The sequence below is a fragment of the Pleurodeles waltl genome, chromosome 3_1 (genome assembly GCF_031143425.1).
Source record: "Pleurodeles waltl isolate 20211129_DDA chromosome 3_1, aPleWal1.hap1.20221129, whole genome shotgun sequence".
Lineage (NCBI taxonomy): Eukaryota > Metazoa > Chordata > Amphibia > Caudata > Salamandridae > Pleurodeles > Pleurodeles waltl.
Window position 1 is genome coordinate 1,584,901,496 of NC_090440.1, and position 20,828 is coordinate 1,584,922,323.

Consider the following 20,828-nt stretch of genomic DNA (forward strand, 5'->3'; position numbering starts at 1 on the left):
ACATTTTAGCATTTGGTACTTGGAATTGCTTTACTAAAAGTGGCTAAAGCAGATTTTAGGTCGAGCGTTAGCATTTGACCTGCTGTATACTTTTAAGTATACTATACTGTGAGTTCCAGCATTTTCATTTGTTGGTTCCAGTGTCGTTCAAAAATCCTTGCTTGCTAGTGGTCAGTTCTGCCTCTTTGTCCTGCCTTTTTCTCTTTGGGAGCAGCACAAAGTAATGTATAATTACGCTATGTCCTGTTTTATCTCTTCTGAAGGGGACTTTTTCTTTCAGTATTGGCCTGTTTGTCTTACACTGTGGGTGTATAATCAGCCACTCCCCCACCAGCTCCCTCTGTAAACATAAACCGACAGCAGTGGGGGGCTTTTCCAGGGCCAACTTGCTCTCGCTCTCTTCCTCTTGTTATTTTCAGTCTGTGTGGCAAGAAACGTCCAGTCAGTAATTTACAACACTAAGAGCTCTAACTCGAGCAAACACAAGACTATTGCATTCCAAATGGCGTTTTTTTTTTTTTTTTTTTTTTTTTTTGCTTTGTCTAATGTGCTTTTCCAATTACATAAATTTACAACTCTAATAGCTCTAACTCGAGTAAATGCGAGATCATTGTATTCCAAATGTTTTTTTTTTGTTGCCTGCTCCTGTTCAGTGAACCTTCAGTTTACATTTGCTTCACTTCAAACAAGGCTGTAAATCAGGCTGTCACATTTTCTCTTCGTGGAGCCGAGTGTGCCTGCATGCAGTTCCTGGTTGTTGTTTTTTTGGTTGAGCTACTCTTTTATTTAGTAGCTTAGAAGTGCAATCCGGAAGACTAGTGGGACATGGGAATGTATATGTCTTTGTGTAGACGTTTTTAAACTGGCAATGGAGAGCAGTCTTTTGTGGTCCAATTGTGTCCTGTAAACTAGAGGGTGGATAAGAGTGATAGACATTTAAATTTGTGTTTTTAAATCTGAGCATTGGGTGAGCGCAGGAAAGCAGCGGAGTTCCGGAGCGGCACAATCTCTGTTCACCCAAATACCTATTTACTTTTTCTGTTTCCAGATTTGATTTTCCCATCGGCGAGTTAAAAGTTGTAATGGTGGAGTCGCAGCCCTTTCTCCTTATTTGGGATTTGCATCCTCCGACTCGTGTTTGCTGGTTCACTAGAAACAATTCCACAGAAGATAGGTCACTCACTGTACTGGCCTTTTCAAGGCCAGGCATCTCCCCCCTGTACTTGTCGCAGAATCCCTCAACCACTTTATGAAAGGCTCGCTGCTGTTCCGATAAACAGGTTATTTCAACTTTGCACAAACCGGTTCCAATGCTAAGACGACTGGTGAATACTTTCTATTGCAAAAGGGGTCTGGGTGGAGGCACATTACAATATAGCCAAATGCCCTGTTTGAAATAAGATTATAATGAATTCTTTAAAATCTGGCTGTACTGATTTTAAAGGTTTTTTTGAAAGAGGTTCTTCTATTAACACTTCAGATAAATTGTACATTAAAAAGACCTGTTTCTCCTTAGACGTTTTTATATACAAACCAATGCATGATCTCTATAAATGTGTGTTCTGAGGGAAAACAAGACTCTTCCACAATTCTTCTTATCACCATCTTCGCCCACTACCCCCGACATAAATAAATGTGTGCTCTTTCAGCCACTAGCATCACACAGCATTGCTGGCTATATAAATTAGGAGGAGCCCAGATATGGGTGCCCACGCGCTATTTACTGAAAAAGGAATCCCAACACTATGTAATGTGCGCTTGTGTCTACCTTTAGATCCCGGGCTTCACCTAGTGTCAAAAAGACTTCACAATCCTAGAGACTTGAGAAATCCCCAGATTCGCACTCATGCCGGGTTACAAGTGACGATAAATACATGTTTTTGTGCCATTCTCTCTGTCCTTGTGATTGAGGACCCTTCACTTTCTTTTGGAACTTTGGCCTGTCCCTCAGAAAGAAAAACTGTTTTCTACATGTGTGGCTGTAGATACAAATGCTCTGCATGTTCCTGCCATCTAGTGTTTGGCTTGGATGTTTGCAACTTTTATTTGTTTGTAGGGTATGCTGTGACTTCTCCCTTACTAAAGCACATGGGCACTAGTTCCATTGTTGGATTGCTTTTCTCCACCATTAAGTTTGGATGTGCAGCAACATTGCTCATTGACTTAGCACATTCAACGTTGAATGTTCCCTTCTCTGGGGGCCCCATTTCTCTCCACTTTCCACTTAAGAAAAAAGTGAGCCACTGTGGCTTTCCTCAGACACATCCCTATAGCTGACATTTGTTAAATAGCTTTGTGGCCCACTCGACACACCTCTCCCAAGCACAGTTGTGTGGATCTCCTAGCATACCAACAAGCTTTGGTTGACCAAAGCGTCTTACGAACTTTGTTTCAAGCATCTACAGCATACACTGTCTGAATGTCACTTATGGGAGCTCTGCTTTACAGTATATGCAGAGCACGTGTATCTGTAGCTACACATTTGCCCATTGTGGATTCACATTTGCCCATCCGCCTCCCCAGGAGCCAGTGTTTGTTTCAGTTGTGCTTCACACCCTTAACTCCCAATTCCTTGTACACACATTTATGCATGACTACCACCCTATTTCTACTTGTTGCTCGATTCATACGCACACCCACAATGCGAAAAACAATCGTACAATGGAGCTAGTACCCATGCACATTACTAAAGGGATTAGTCCTAGTATATCTTGTGACTTGAAAGACTACTTCGTAGAAAAACATGTTACAAACATCCGAGCCAAGCAATTGATTGCAGGAGTATGCAGAGCATGTCAATTTACAGCACTGCATGCTACAAACTGATGCTTACAGGGTAAGTAACATATTCCTTACCATTGCTTCCCTTTATTGTTAACCATTAAAGGTCCCTTACCTAGTAGGTTTACAGTTTTGGACATCTTAACATTGAAATTCAATTGTTCAATTTAAAAAAAAAAACGCAAAGGTTAGAATACCAAGCTTTGTGGCTTAAGCTGTGCTAGAAGAACACTGAAAAATAACCTGTTCACTCAGGTTCCTTATTTGTAGGCATAGATCACACCTGTATAAGACATTTGACAGCTTTTGTGTGCTTTATAAGGTTCAATTTTGAAGTTGTTACTAGGTAGATTTTTTGCGCACCGATGTTTATTATAATGGGTACTTCTAACGCCATAGCTTAGAACAAGGGCAACAAAGTTATTTATGAAAACCTCAAATTAACAGTCATACTTCAACCTTCGTTCATGACTTAGCAAATAATTTGTCAGCATGCAAAGAGATAACAGACAGTTTAAAAGAGCATGTGTCCGGGAAGTTTTGTGTATGTCTATGACAGTAGAACTTAAACAGATACACAGTTGTCTGTAAAACAGAAGCAGGCTAGAGACTTTGGACTTCTTGTTATGTGGAATATCCAGCCACATCACAACCCTACTGCAGGGCGGTGTAGTGATCTCTGACACTCTGGTGTCGGTTGTCCTGACGAGACAATACCATTTCATAGTACTAGCAGTACAGGTGTTAGGGAAATTCTGTCATTGCGACAGTAACTAATCCACATGTTATTTAAGCCTACAGACTTCTAAAAACTTTGAGCAGGACTAAATAATTAGTGTTATGGCAGTTCAGTGGATAAAAGTGATAATTTGATGTCACTGTCAAAATGAACCTCGAGGTGTAGAACAGAGAGAGGTTGAAGTTGGATGCAAAAACCATTGGATGATTTTGGTGCAGCAGAAAGGTAATATGTGTTTTTTCTGTGCACGGTTATTAAGTATGTTTAGGGACGACATTTGTAACTAAAGAGTGGCAGCATAGTACATGGCTATGTTGGAGAAGGGTGGAAGAAAGAACAGGACCCGTAAGAAGCCCCATGCAATCAGTAGCAACATGGTGATTGACCACATTGGGACAAACAAAATCTTTATAGGAGAGAAAGGGGTGAGTAGAAGAAAGGCCAACTGATTCCAGTAGCGCAATTGCACTCCCACTCAATGCCAACAGTGTCTGTAAATTGTCCAGTGGCCATCTTTGGTTCAAGCCCATAATGCCAGTGGGTAGGTAACCATCACCTGCAAAAGTGAAAGAAATGTCCCTCCGGGTGACTTGCATTATTATAGCCTTTACATAGTCGCTTAAGCAATGAAAGTGCTGATATATGTATGTATTTGTAATGTTCTTATGTATATAAGCAAAGCACAGGTAATAATGTCAACATGCCATATTAATAATGCATCAAGACTTATTTCCAGTGCTGCAGCTAGTTATATCACAGCAACACTTGAATAACCTGTTGGAATGATGACTTGGCTTTGCAGCATGAATTCACCTTCACATGTGATGCATATTCTGTCATATAGTAGTTGGAGCGGGAAACTCCTACATTTTTTCCTTCTTTTTTTTTGGGGGGGGGAGAAGCGCAAAGCGCACCGTCCTGTTTTGTCAATCTCTCTTTGGGCTTCAAACCACACCAATGTCACGTCAGTCTCTTTCATTGGTTTGTTGGCTTACCTTTTAAAATCTGCTTGCTTTCATTAGTGAAAAGCATGCATACTTTCAAGCCTTTTCTGGTGTTTAGCCCTCCTCGGGTGCAGCGACCAAGTACTGAAAAAATACAAGGCTCGCTGTTTTCCATCTGGTTTCTGGACTACTTTTTCTCTTTTTTTTCTCAGTGCGATCTCGCTGGGCAGAAGTTGAGCGCTTTGCAAAATATCGACCCTGTTACATTGGTAATTGCACTTTTGCTGGTTATGTAGATAATTGCGCTTTTGCCGGTTACATGGATAATTGCACTTTTGCCGGTTGCATGGATAATTGCACTTTTGCCGATAGGTTTCACTACGAGCCACCTTTCATTTCCCTTTGTATGTCTGCTTTGCGCTGATGGCGGCCGTCAGCTCGCTTATGTGAAACTTTTACTTTTCAGTTTCTATGGCAAGAAAAGTCCAGTTAGTTTCAATTTATGTGGCAAGAAAAGTCCGGTTAGGAGTTTACAAGCTAATTGTTCTAGCGCAAGCAAACGCGAGACCCATTGCATTGCAAAAGCTTGTTTTCTTTCTCTCCTCTTGACGATGGGTATGACTGGTGAGACCCGACTCCCCGAGAGTAGGCTATTATAGAGCTAACTGACTTTGGTAAAGTATAATGTTTGAAATTAACATTGAATGTTTGAAATTAACATTGAATGTTTGAAATTAACATTGAAGATTCTTTTCTGGGGTACTAATCAAAGTTAAGTCATTTTGGCTTTTCTAGTACGTTTACTAGGTTGTCTGGTATCCGTGTGGGGTGCCACATTTGCTTCTTTCCGCACAAAGCTGTTAACAAAGGGGTTTTATAGCCTTATAAATCAAAGTCCGTGCCCGAGTCATTCTTATCTAAAAGGAATGCAGTCCTTCTACTCGGTTCAGAGATGGAAAGTACAGATACACGTTTATAACCGGAAGTGATTTCAAGCTTTACCAGAGCATAAGCTCTGGAGCAGTTCAGTGAACCACGTTTTTCTTTCTACAAGTCTGCTGCTATATTCTTCAATAACCGTGTAGATGCTGAACTTACAAACCACCAGAACCTACTAAAAAACTATGAAAAAATAGGCTTGGTCTATTTTTATAGAGACAAAAATATCAGTGGTGCATTAGATTTCAGTAGATATGCGTTCTTCCATACGTAAATAGATATAGTTGCATGTACTTAACTATATGTGTAATATGTTTGTGCATGTGTATTTTCAGTTTATTTTCCAACAACAATAAGGGAAGGGATACTTCAAATAAGCAACAAAGTAAAATAAACGGCTTGTGTTTCTTTTGCATCACACACTCAGTGCAAACTGCTTTTATTAGGTCCAGCCTAGGCAGCACACATGCACGGTCTCTCGACATGCTATAATATACTTCTATGGGCTTTCACCAAGCCCATCACTTTCATTCGTTCCTTAGGCTGCCTTTCAAAATTCCTTTGGATTCTTTGGTAAATGCTTTACTTTTGTCCCGCCTTTTTGCTGTTTTGTTCCCGCCCTGGAGACTGACCCTGTTACATGGATTATTGCGTGATTGCCCATATAGGTTATTGTCGGCAAACTACTTTTTTCTTTTGTCTCTGCTCGTTTTGTTAGTTTCCTGCTCGTGTTCTGCTCTGTTTCTGCAATGGTTTGTTTCAGGGCACTTGGCTCGTGTCTGGGGCACACACTTAGCTGACCCCATTAATAGCCAAAATGTAGCTGTGTAATGATGTTGTTTTTTTTTTTTTTTTTTTTTTTTTAAAACAGTGCTGACTATCTGTGCGCTGGGCCTGTAAAATAATTGCATCTAGTGGGCCTGCATCACTGATTGTGCCACCCACATAAGTAGCCCCTTAACCGTGTCTCAGGCCTGCCATTACAAGGCCTGTGTGCGCTGTTTCATGGCCACTTCGACTTGGCATTTAAAACTACTTGTCTAGCCTTCTTTCCTGCGAGAAAAGAATTGGGCATCACCTCCCATGCAAGTGAGAAACCGACGCGTCACCTCACCTGCGTGGTAAGAGTCGACCCATCACCTCCTATGTGCAGTAAGGAATCGATGCATTGCTTTGCTTTCCGGTGCTTCACATGCCCTGTGGCCCGTATCATCTTTGTTTTTGACGCATCCCAGGTACTTTGTGCTATACATCCATTGATTCCTATGGATTAAGACTTACTTATACCTCTAAAACGTGATATCTTGACCTGTGTGTATTGGATGTTTAACTTTTTGGTCTTGATTTACTCAGATAAATATTAACTGTTTTTCTAAACTGGTGGGGAGTACTTTTTGTGGTGTTTTCACTGTGTTACCGTTATTGCACAAATAATTAACACATTGCTTTCTAAGTTAAGCCTGCCTGCTTTGTGCCAAGCTACCGGAGGGTGAGCACAGGATAATTTAGTTTGTGTTTTGACTTACCCTGACCTGGATTGTGGTCCCTACTTGGACAGGGTGCATACCTCTGCCAACTAGACACCCAATTTCTAACAAAGTCTAATGGCATTTGTGGTTCAGCAGTCCTACACTATTACAGCCCTTTCAAGTTACAAAAGAGAATATATAAAAAGAACATTTGTTTGGGAAATGTATTAAGGTCTTCAGTATGCATTGATTTCAAGGAATGGGGATAGTATAGTTTCACTCAGGCAATATTATCAATGTCAAACACTTCATAAAACCTCCACTAGCAATTGCTGCGGGGCGAATTTTAAGGACATATCATATAAATCATATCTTTCACACACCACAATTGTTAAACCGAAAAAGTATGGAATGTGAATATTGTACAAGGCATGTTCAGTTATCACTTTTTGCTCACATCACTATGTCTTTATAAGTTGTGTTTAAAGGCAAGAATCATGTAAAGGAAGTGTTACACAGTAATCTCTGTAAGGAAGTGCTAAAGGGTACCTTCACAAAAAGTACATAAATAAATACAAAAATAACATGCTTAAGAAATTAACCAATGGTCGTTTACATGTATGCATACCACAATTCTCTACATTGTGATAAAGCATTTCTATTCCTACATTAAGTATCATCTCATCTATACTTTGTGTTGGAATATGCAATGATATCTATACTATGGGGTCACTCTTGCTTTCTAATTTTCCTGTGCAGGGAAACATGATTTCTTAAAGACTCCCTGTCAGCACGGACCCTTGACAAACCAAACCTGCAGCACTGCAATCTTTTTCAGTTATGGTCAGTAAAAGGAGGATGAGCGCTCTGCAAAACCAATTTGAGCTTCGTGGTTGGGAAGAGGCTGCCACCAAGTACCTCAAAACAAGTTTTGCCTGACCTGCTAAAAAAGAGAGAGACTGCTGGAGTTCAGGACACAGAAAGTGAGCTTCCTGGCCTCCCGTGGCAGCCTGTCTCCTTGTCCCCACCCCTTTCGCCTTGAGGCATGATCCTGCCCTGACTAACCCACCTGCCTTTGTCTGTCTCCTTGTCCTCTTCACCCCCAAAATTAATCTTCATTCCCCCCCCCCACACACTTCCTGTGGCCCTTTATTTTTCCCCTTTGACCTTTCTCCACCAAACCTCCTACATCATGGAGCAGCATGAAACAAATGCCTCTGCATGAGGCTGTTACAGTAGCTCACACCGTACATTAACAGCTCCCTCCAGCAGCATGTGTCTGTCGCTGGAGCAGACATGTCAGGTTGGTGCCAGTAAGAGTGCAAATTTTAAACTATATTCTGCACTCTGGCATCAGATATCTCTCCCCCAGCTCACAACGGCAGGTTTGTTGGCTGGACCAGAGGACTTTTCAGACAAGGGCTTAATGTGCTTTTGGCGAAAATACCACACTTTGCTTTTTGTGGCTGCAGTTTTCTTATTTTGCATCTGCAAAATTTTATAAACCAATCCATGATGTCCTGTGGACCTGAATACACTACTTCATCCGCAAGAGGTAAATACTACTACATAATCTATGCAAAGCTTGTGAATCTAGAAGAGATTCATGCTAAAAAAGAAACAAGTTACTTACCTATTACAATTATGTTGCTGTCTGAAGCCCTTCTAAATTCACTTGTGACCCTCTCCATTGAAAGAAGAGTTAGTAGTCAAAAAGGGGCAAAAATACACATATGAACTAAATAAGTCCCAAATAAGTGCACTTAATAAATACATAATTGTATATTTTGAGCTTCTTCAGGGAATCAAAATATACCACACTCCACATAAAGGAAATCTTTTTTGTACTCTAGTACAATGTGATATTTATTGCCTACTATCAAAATGGTGAATGATAAAGCTCAAAATACACACAGCATTGCTTTCCTGTTGCAGACATATGCAGAAATAAGTAAAACTGGGGTGGGGGTGTGTTTGATGGCATGTGTAGCTGCAGATACACATGCTGTGCATTATCCTGCCATCTAGTGTTGGGCTCGGAGTGTTACAAGTTGTTTTTCTTCGAAGAAGTCTTTTCGAGTCACGGAACCGAGTGGCTCCTCCCTTTTGGCTCCATTGCGCATGGGCGTCGACTCCATCTTAGATTGTTTTCTTTCCGCCATCGGGTTCGGACGTGTTCCTCTTCGCTCTGTAATTCGAATCGGGGAAACTTAGAAAATCATCAAAATTCGTCAGTATTGTTTGCGTTCGGGACCGGTTTAGTATCATCACATCGGCACCGACAACAAGACCGCTTCGGTGGCCCATCGGGGCTTCCGCACTTAATCAAGGCCTGGTCGGCCCGACCACACCCGTCGACAAAGAACTAATGGACCGGACCCCTTTCCGTTTCTGTCCGAAGTGCCACGCCAAGTATCCTTACACAGACCAGCATCGGGCCTGTAACCTGTGTTTATCACCCAAACACAGAGAGGATACTTGCGAGGCCTGCAGAGCGTTTCGATCCAAGAAGACCTTAAGAGATTGACGCGCAAGACTGTTACAGATGGCGTCGAAACAGTCACAGCATCTCGACGCCGAGGAAGAAGAGATGCGGATATCCATCCAGGGTTCGGACTCTGATGAATCCGACGGGGATCGACCACCGACAGCGGCACAAAAAGTGAGTACACCTGCCCCGTCCCACACCCAAGGTCAGGTCAAGAAACAAAAGGCCTCGGGGACGCCACTGCCGGAAGGCCATGGCTCAACCCACAGAAAGGACGGTGATCAAGTAACATCGGCACCGAAAAAGGCCAAATCAGTGCCGAAGACTTCCGACTCCGGGCGAGAAACCGGCACCGAAAAGAGTCGGCATCGAATAATTGAATCGAGTTAACCTCGAAAAAGCCACTCGGAGCAGAAACCAACAATCTCCATTGGGGTTTCGATACCGAAAAACCGGCTTCGGAGCCGAAAAAGACGTCCTACACAGAAGAGCAGGGGCTCTCTCTACAGCTCAAAGAAAAGCACAGATTTGAGCAGGAACTGGATCTAGAAGAGTATGATCAAACTCCGCAAAGGCTAGAAATCCAGAAACATGCAGGGAAGATACAAACTATCCCTCCGCTCAAGTCCAAAAGAAAACTAACTTTTCACGAGACTGAGATGCAATCAAAGGCCAAAGTGGTTAGAGAAAGATCATCACCCCCACAATTCTCACCACAAATGTCCCCACTTCAATCTCCACAGTTGTCACCAGTGGGTACACCAATGGCACAGTCACCCACACATACTGGGATGACTCAAGACGATGCGGACCCCTGGGATCTATACGACCCACCAGTTTCGGACAATAGTCCAGAGTGTTATCTGACAAAACCTTCGCCGCCAGAGGACAGTACGTCCTACACGCAGGTACTGGCCAGAGGAGCAACATTTCACAATGTAACAGTGCACTCGGAACCAGTGGAAAACGACTTCCTGTTTAACACACTGGCATCCACGCATGCATCGTATCAAAGCCTGCCAATGTTACCGGGCATGCTTAAACATGCACAACAGGTTTTCCAAAAACCAGTGAAAGGGAGAGCAATCACGCTAAGGGTCGAGAAGAAATATAAACCGCCCCGTCAGACCCTGTGTTTATTACACAACAGCTCCCTCCGGACTCAGTGGTTGTGGGGGCTGCAAGAAAACGGGCTAATTTGCAGTCATCAGGGGATGCGCCACCCCCTGATAAGGAAAGTCGTAAATTCAACGCGGCTGGGAAAAGAGTGGCATCGCAAGCAGCCAATCAGTGGCGAATTGCCAACTCACAAGCCCTCCTTGCCCGCTACGACCGAGCACACTGGGACGAGATGCAAGACATCATCCAGCACCTCCCCAAAGAGCATAAAAAATGTGCCCAACAAGTGGTCGAAGAGGGACAGGCCATATCAAATAACCAGATCCGCTCTGCAATAGACTCTGCTGATACAGCGGCACAAACTGTAAATACAGCAGTAACAATTAGAAGGCATGCATGGCTGCGAAGTTCTGGGTTTAAGCCAGAGATACAGCAAGCGGTATTGAATATGCCGTTTAATCAACATCAACTATTCGGCCCGAAGTGGATACCGCAATAGAAAAAATGAAGAAGGACACGGCCAAAGCCATGGGCGCGCTCTACTCCTCTCAATACAGGGGAACATTTAGGAAACCACAATTTAGGGGAGGGTTTAGATAGCAACCCTCAGAACCATCCACCTCCCAAACAAAACCCACTTACCAATCTCAGTACCAGAGATTGTAGGGTTTTGTGGTTCCTACAGAAGACAGTTCCCAAGAGGAAGAGGGAAATTCCAGCCTACCAAGCAGACCCCTGGTAGCAAGCAGTGACTTCAATGTCACACTTCCCCAACACACATCACCAATGGGGGGGAGATTAACAAAATACCTCCACAATTGGATACACATTACCACAGACACGTGGGTTCTATCAATTATCCAACATGGTTACTGCATAGAGTTTACAAGATTCCCTCCAGATGTTTCCCCAAGAACGCACAGAATGTCAATACAACACTTAGACGTATTACAAATAGAAGTCCAAGCACTACTAGCAAAATAAGCCATAGAACAAGTACCTTATCACCAGAGAGGAACAGGGGTTTACTTCCTGTATTTCCTCATCCCAAAGAAAGACAAAACGTTAAGGCCTATTTTAGATCTCAGAACACAGAATCTCTTCATCAAAGATAATTTCCACATGGTAACACTACAGGATGTAGTCCCTTTACTAAAACAAGGAGAATACATGACAACACTGGATCTAAAGGATGCGTATTTTCACATACCCATCCATCCATCCATCTCACAGGAAATACCTCAGGTTTGTAATACAAGGCAAACATTACCAATTCAAAGTGTTGCCATTCGGAATAACAACGCCCCCCTGAGTATTTACAAAATGCCTAGCCGTAGTAGCAGCTCATATAAGGAGAAATCACGTGCATGTATTCCCGTATCTAGACGATTCGCTAATAAAAGCCAACACTCAACAACAATGTCAAAATCACACGCAATATGTAATAGATACTCTGCACAAACTAGGGTTTTCTATAAATTACCAAAAATCACATTTACAACCATCCCAAATACAACAGTACTTGGGAGCAACACGCAAAAAGCAATTGCCACTCCAAGTCCACAAAGAGTCCAGTTGTTTCAAAATATAAAATCAAGCATGCAATCAAACCAACAATACCCGGTCAGGTTTGTGATGAAACTACTAGGCATGATTTCCTCATGCATAGCTATTGTCCCAAATGCAAGACTACACATGCGGCCCTTACAACAGTGCCTAGCAAAACAATGGACGCAGGCACAGGGTCAACTCCAAGATCTACTGTTGATAGACCGCCAAACACTCTTCGCTTCAATGGTGGAACCCTGTAAATTTAAACAAAGGGCGGCCTTTTCAAGACCCAGTACCTCACGCCATTATCACAACAGACGCCTCCATGACAACATCCAACAATCACAGCATACAAGGTCAATGGGACAATCCGCAAGAACAACTTCACATAAATCATTTAGAACTGCTAGCAGTCTTTCTCGCACTAAAAGCCTTTCAGTCCCTTCTAGCCCACAAACATATCTTTGTCAAGACAGACAATATGACAACAATGTAATATTTAAACAAACAAGGGGGGACACACTCATCACAACTGTGTATCCTAGAGCAAACAATTTGGCACTGGGCAATTCACAACAACATTCATCTGATAGCACAATATATACCAGGCATTCACAATCAGCTAGCCGACAATCTCAGTCGAGATCACCAACAGTCTCACGAATGGGAAATACATCCCCAAATTCTAAAAGATCACTTCTACCACTGGGGGACACCAAACATAGATCTGTTTGCAACAAAAGAAAACGCAAAATGCCAAAACTTTGCGTCCAGATACCCACACCCTCAGTCCAAGGGCAATGCTCTATGGATCAGCTGGTCAGGGATATTTGCTTATGCTTTTCCCCCTCACCCGCTCATTCCCTTTCTGGTCAACAAACTGAGTCAAAACAAACTCAAACTAATACTCATAGCGCCAACGTGGGCTCGCCAACCGTGGTACACCACACTGTTGGACTTCTCGGTAATACCGTACATCAAAAAACCAAACAGACCAGATCTGTTAACACAACACAAACAACAGATCAGGCACCCGAATCCAGCATCGCTCAACCTAGCAATCTGGCTCCTCAAATCTTAGAATTCGGATATCTAAACCTCTCAAAAGAGTGTATGGAGGTCATTAAACATGCAAGAAAACCCACAACAAGGCATTGTTATGCTAATAAATGGAAAAGGTTTGTTTTCTACTGCCAGGCTAATCAAATTACGCCGCTAAACGCCTCCATACAAAACATTGTAGGTTATTTACTACACTTAAAAAAAAAGCAAATCTTGCTTTTTCTTCCATTAAAATCCATCTCACTGCAATATCTGCTTATTTGCAGATTACACATATAAAATAGCTTTTTAGAATCCCAGTTATCAAAGCCTTTATGGAGGGACTAAAAAGAATCATACCCCCAAGAACACCACCAGTACCTTCGTGGAATCTTAATATTGTACTAACACGACTCATGGGTCCACCATTTGAACCCATGCATTCTTGTCAAATCCAATTCTTGACTTGGAAAGTAGCCTTTCTAATAGCCATCACTTCTCTACGAAGAGTTAGCGAAATACAGGCATTTACTATCCAAGAACCCTTTATACAGATACATAAAGTGGTTCTCCGTACAAATCCACAATTTTTACCAAAAGTCATATCACCGTTTCATCTAATCCAAACTGTGGAACTCCCAGTCTTCTTTCCACAACTAGAATCAGTAGCAGAAAGGGCACTGCATACATTAGACATTAAAAGAGCGCTAATGTATTACATTGACAGAACAAAACAATTTAGAAAAACAAAACAATTATTCGTAGGTTCCAAAAACCTCACGCAGGTTACCCTATATCCAAACAAGGCATTGCCAGATGGATAGTCAAATGTATTCAGACCTGTTACCTTAAAGCTAAGAGAGAATTACCCATTACTCCAAGGGCACATTACACTAGGAAAAAAGGCACCACAATGGCTTTTCTTGAAAATATACCAATGACAGAGATTTGTAAGGCATTTTGTATCTACGCCCCATACATTCACTAAGCATTACTGTGTAGATGTGTTAGCAACACAACAAGCCACAGTAGGACAGGCTGTACTGAGAACATTATTTCAGACAACTTCAACTCCTACAGGCTGACCACCACTTTTGGGGAGATTACTGTTTTGTAGTCTATGCACAGCATGTGTATCTGCAGCTACACATGCCATCGAACGGAAAATGTCACTTACCCAGTATACATCTGTTCGTGGCATGTTGTGCTGCAGATTCACATGCGCCCTCCCACCTCCCCGGGAGCCTGTAGCCGTTTTAGTTGCATGTAAATTGTAAATATGTAAATAAACATTCCTTTGATACACAATATGTACATACATTTCTACTCCATTGCATGGGCACCTCTAGTATCCTTACTTTACCAACTCCTACCTCACCCTTTGCGGGGAAAACAATCTAAGATGGAGTCGACGCCCATGCGCAATGGAGCCGAAAGGGAGGAGCCACTCGGTCCCGTGACTCGAAAAGACTTCTTCGAAGAAAACCAACTTGTAACACTCCGAGCCCAACACTAGATGGCAGGATAATGCACAGCATGTGAATCTGCAGCGCAACATGCCACGAACAGATGTACACTGGGTAAGTGACATTTTCCATACACACACAGTCACACACACACACAGTCACACACACACACAGTCACACACACACACAGTCACACACACACACAGTCACACACACACACAGTCACACACACACACAGTCACACACACACACAGTCACACTCACAGTCACACAGTCACACACACACACAGTCACACTCACAGTCACACAGTCACAGTCACACAGTCACAGTCACACAGTCACAGTCACTCACACACAGTCACACACCAGTGCACAAGATCAACCTAGTTTACCACAACAACCTCCTGTGGCCCTCTATTTTTTCACCTCCTCCCCTTTCACCTTTTTCCTGTGTGAAACAAATGCTGCTTCAGGAGTCTTACAGTAGCCCCCTCCACTCTGCTCCCTGCTTACACCGTACATTAACAGCTCCCTCCACCAACATGTGTCTCCCCCTGGAAGCAAAAGTGCCAGGTTGGTGCCAGAAAGAGCGCAGATTTTGATCTGTATTCTGCACTCTTTGGCATCAAATATCTTGTTCCCCAGCTCACACTGGCTGCACAGTGTTGGTTTATTGGCTTGGCCAAAGTACTTTTGAGACAAGCGGTTAATGTGCCTTTGGCAAAAATACTGCACATTTTGCTTTTTGTGGCTACAGTTTTCTTATTTTGCATCTGCAAAATTTGATAAACCAATCCACGATGTCCTGGGGACCTCACTTTTCAAACTTCACTACCTCCTCTGCTACATAATCTACGCACAGCTTCTGAATCTAGAAGAGGTTCATGCCACAAAAGAAACAATTGACTTACCTGTAACAATTATCTTGTAGCCTGAAGCTCTTCTAGATTTACTTGTGACCTTCCCCAGTGAAGGGTTAGTAAGCAAAAAAGGGGCAAAAAAAAAACATATGAACAAAATAAATCCCAAATAGGTACACTTAATAAATGTGTAACTGTATATTTTGGGCTGCTTCAGTTCTTCAGGGAAGCAGAATATGCCGCACTTTACATTAAGTAAGTATTTTTATACTCTAATACAATTACGTTTATCACCTACTATCAGAAGGGAGAATGATAAAGCCCAAAATGGACACTGTATTGCTTTCCTGTTGCAAACTTGCACAGAAATAAGTAAAACGTGTGTGTGTGTGTGTGTGTGTGTGTGTGTGTGTGTGATGTACCAGTCCACAAGAGCAACCTTGTTTACTATAGCAATGGGCGGTGGTTAGAATAAAGTCACTCAAACCCATACTTCCTACATGAAATAAAGACAATGTATCTCTGAATACTGCGGTGTTAGATTAGTAAAAAGATGTGGCAGGGCACTGACTGCCAAACCAGTCCGGTAGTTGTTGGGAGTTTCAATTTGTATACACTCACACATAAACTACTAGGAAGATAATACATAACATATAAATTGTAAGATCGAGATTTAGATCCTAAACCGATAACGGGAAGCCGTTGGAGCTAAAATATGAGGAATCCATGACATAAGATTGCAATTGACTTAAAATAATATGCCAAATCACCTCCGAGACCAAGAGCACTGCTTCAGTATTTTGTATCCTGTCAGAGGACAGTAAGGAAAATCTTCCTTGCAGTACAGATCTACAAACAGTTAACTAATTATAGGCTACAGCTCTAACTATACCATGCACAACTGTATGTAGTAAAACAATCTGTAGGCGTTGCCACACAAAGGGGGAATTTAATAGCCTACTCTTAGGCAGAGGGTGCGGGGGAGGGGAGGGGCACACATCTGCTTTCACAAGTCACCACCATCTCCAAGAGGAGAGAAAGAAAAATAAGCATTGTAAAACCAGTAGGTGTCTCTAATCCGAGAGCTATTGCCTTTGTCAATGGAATGTATCCCTCACCCCATTTGGTCTTGTCTGAGGCACTGAAATCAGATTGTCCAATCTTCTCAGAGATTGGACACAGTACAGAAAGAGGAACCCCCAACAACACCTAACCCATGGGAAGTAACACGGTGTAGACGCTATGGTGTTTGTAGAATTTACATGTGCGCTCCTGCACAAAGCAAGCAGCAATGAGGAAGGCGTGGGGGGAACGGAGCTCGGAGCGCTGGAAAAGAAACTCAAAACAAGTTCAAATTCTGGCCGTTACCAGCTGCAAGATTGTCAATGCCAAGTGGGAGGGGGGAGCATTAATCATGCTGAGCAGAGGTGGGGTTAAAGCTCTCTCTCAGTTGCTTCCTTCCCTTATGCTTGCTTTCTCCTCTCTGCCACACACCCAATCCCTCGGAGACCAACTGGAATTAAATATTGATTTAGTGAATCAACTCTCACACTCCTATTTAAGACTATGGTAAGAGCAATAAAAAGGTATACATTGTTGCCTTTCGAAATGCTCTTACAAACCTTGAGATTGACAGTTTTTCTTATGAATTTTAAACTATAGGCAAAAGTATGAATTATTTGATTGTTTACACCCAGAGTGTTGGCATACTGGGAAGCACTTGTCAACACATGCAGTCTTGCAACCTTAGTTTAAATCAATTTTGCAGCTGGTTTACCAATCAATACATACACCAAAGCTCGTTGGATAAAGGAATTAGCATTCCTAATCCTTAGATTACACCAACCCCACCTAGTTAAATCAAGTACATGCAGGATCGACTAGAATGTGCGCCTGCACTCGCCAAGCAGCAGAGCACCCCCTTTGCAGTAGCTCAGATTGGAGCACAACAGCTGGTCTTTTCCAGCTATTGCTGGCGAGAAACTCAAAGGGGGCAGAGTGAAAGAGGCATATTGAAAGACGAAGCGGAGCATAGGGGCACGAGGATTGGTAAATGAGCAGGCACCAGCCATTTTGAGGAGTAGGCCAGGAGCAAACTGCTGAGACTCAAACCCATTTAAGAGCGTGTTTTGTTCAACTTAGAAAAAAACATTCTATTTTTAATTACACTTTCTGTGGGTGTGCGTTTTAAAGATAATTGTTTCTTTGCTCTTCACAGCCTTCAAAAACAATTGCAAGCACACGCTGACTTTATAACAGTAAAGGACGAGCAACACAAATAAAAAACAGGCAACACTTGCAGGAAACTGAAAAAATAGTCCCACAAACACACAAACAATCAAAGCGTAAAGATACAGTACATGGTAGTACTAAAACACAAAGATCGGGGGCAAAGAAAAAAAGATTCACCACTAGCAAGTAAACATTTTTAAAGGATGATGGCAGGAACAAATAAGGCAATGGGTGGGCTGCAAGTGCTGTCTACCTGAGACCTGAAAAGGGGTCAAAAGTAAAACAAGGAGGATTTTTGGCATCAGCCACTAGCTGGTAGTATATTCACAGCATGTGTATCTAGAAGGCCTTCAGGCTGCAAAACCGTCAGTACAAGTTTCTTTCAGGTGTTCACGTGGTGCTTATTAGAAGCCTTCTCTGTAAATGGGTGAGTGGAGACAGAGAAAAGCCAGGAAGGTATATCAGGCAATGGGTCTAGTCTGAGACCAGGAGATGGCAAGCTATAAGTGGGAGTACATAGGGAGGAAGAAGGAGAAATGGCTTGTGGATGAAACCTCAGGAAGAGGTGGAGCGGACACTGAAAATACTAATGGGATGTATGGGGCAAGGATGTGAGTGCAGTGTGGAGTAGAGAATAGGAAGGTAAAGTGACAACTAGGGAATTCGAGCAGAGAAGAAGCCAGGTGGCTCAGAGGTCTCGGCTAAGAATAACCGCTAAACATGGATAAATAGTGGAGAACTAAGACAGACCAGGTTTATATCCGTCTGGGGAAAGGAGTAAAATGTTCTCTTAATCGAAATCTCCATCTTGGTATGGCTATCAGCTGTTTACTGTTTGCATTATATAAACTTGCTGCTGTTTTTTTCTCTTATGTCCCTTAATTAACTGCTGTTAATGTATTAATTACTTTAACAACATCATTTGGATGCTAACGTTTACCTTTTTTTGCAGCCTTTGTCAAGGATTGGAATGGATGATGTCAAGACTCCGAATCAGATGACCACTGATTACCTCTTTAAAAAGACACTACAAAATAAAAACCCGTACATTTCATTCCTCTGGCAGTTGCATTCTTACCAAGTTGTGTATCTTACAGAATTTGATCAAAGAATTTGTGTTGGCGCAAAGACAAGTAACACAATTAATACAATTGCTTTGAATGCAAAGCTGAAACGCAGAGTTTCAACCACAGTATACTTGCTCGGGACGTTGGTCTTGTAAGCTGTGATTATTTGTATCTTTTTTCTGCTCAATCCGCTCAGTGATATGTATTATTTAGTAAGTATTAAAGTGAGAGGACATTTTAAAATCTATTTTACCATTCTAAATCCCCAATAGGTTAGTTTTTTTTAACGCAGTCAGTAAACAAATCAGAGACACAGGTATTGATGGACCAGTATTTTTAAAAGGTAGCAAAAATGTTACAAAAAATGAATTCTGTACATATTGTATTTGTGTATGTATTGTATGAATGCATGTGTGTTTGTCTGGAGGAATATTGCCTTGATAAATTATGACAATACCCTGCTAACGTCTTTGCAAGGGTGTTGTACCCGTAGAACATTTGGCAGAGTGGTAGTAATGTAAACACAAAAAAAAAAAACAAGGGGGAAGATGCCTTAAAATAAACTTCATTGTGGTAAAATATTCTCAAGAATCGCATTATTTCGGACACGGATATCCTCCACAACAATCCTTGTTAGTCACTTACTTTTACTCGGCGTCTCAGTCTAAATCAGTATTCACTTTCTTCAAAGTGAACAAGCTCTACCTGAAAACTGGAGGGAAAATATCAAATTCAGGAGCTTTGCATCGCAGGTGTTGACTGAAATACTTTCATATGGGCTGAACCTCAGCAGAGATGCAACCTTCCATTTATTTCCATGTTGCCTAGGCGAATTGTAGGCTAGTTAGTCTATAAAGTACCTTTCCCAACAAAAAAAAAATATTTTTCCTGGCAGTAATTTTTCCTCTGTATTTCATATTTATGCAACCCACATGTAGCCTCGATTTCTGAAAATCGACGTTTGTTCATTATTTTTAAAGTTTTGCATTTTATTGACACATCTATTAAAGACGAGTAGAATTTACTTGTAGAATTCCACAAAGATAGATAACATTAACACCGCATATTTTTCAGTTAAAAAAAATATATATATTTTTGACTTTATTAACTGATCCGGAAACCGAAGGTCGTGGTCGTTTTAACGCGGTCAGCCTTGAAACTTTGTTTTTATATGTTTTGTAACTCAATTGGATGCTGCCAATATTGACACCAGTGTGCAGTAGAATTTGCACATATGTAAGCTAAGCACAATACTATATACCATAGATAGATAGACCTAATTGCCAGCTGTCATGATATTTTGTGGTAATAGATAGTGAAGATTAAACGACTGTCATACTTGACCAGTATGCCTTTTTGCTGGATACCTCGCTTGCATGACATTCAAGTGATAGTTTAGTGTGCTAAAAGAAATACACTAGATGTTTTTAAAAATTAAAGAATTGTAATTCATCAATTAAAAAATACCAGGTAGTTATGTTAATGTGTGTATATTTGAGTGCCCTCTAAATGACTGTATATTCATCTGCACGTTCACCTTCATAGACTTAAAATATCCGGGTCGTACATGAATCTGCATATTGCAAAATGTAAATATGTATAATCAGAAGTAACTGCAAAATTTAATGCCCAAGGTTGTTTACACAGCAGTTACAAAAACATAAGTGTAAATTCTGTGAGTAAACTTTGAAACTACTTTTTAATCTCAAATGAAATAAAATAAAGATTTATGAAAACATAGTATTTATGGGATTGATAGAGGTGATGTTATTTTCAGTACATTCGTTTCGGTGTAATAAATCTTTTTGTCTATGTTAATTTAAAGAAATGTATGCCATTTGCACCCTGTTTGCTTTTTGGCTTATTGGCATCTAAGGCAGAAATCGTTGAGGATAATCCTAATGTGAAATTGACCATATGGCAGGAGGTAGATGAAGCTCTCGCACACACTTCTTTCGCTCCGTCACATAAATTTCAATTGGGGGTAGGTGGGTGTGGGAGAAAGGAAGTGTTTAAAATGTAATGTGTGGAAAGTGAAGTGACCATGTGTTGAAGATAAGACACCTTCATTGTTTGTGTGCATATGATGCTCGCTATCTTACAGTGGCAGTTGCAGCACTTGATAACACTGG

At 41.6% G+C, this 20,828-nt stretch overlaps 1 protein-coding gene across 1 annotated transcript in view; it reads left to right on the forward strand.

The window, feature by feature from the left end:
- Nucleotides 1–20,439, forward strand: part of ARL5A (ARF like GTPase 5A) — a 133,221-nt gene extending 112,782 nt beyond the window's left edge. Inside the window, exon 6 of the mRNA XM_069225182.1 lies at nucleotides 18,582–20,439. Coding sequence (XP_069081283.1) covers nucleotides 18,582–18,630 — 49 coding nt within the window. The 3' untranslated portion in view covers nucleotides 18,631–20,439. The remainder of the gene's footprint in view (nucleotides 1–18,581) is intronic.
- Nucleotides 20,440–20,828: the final 389 nt, after the last annotated feature.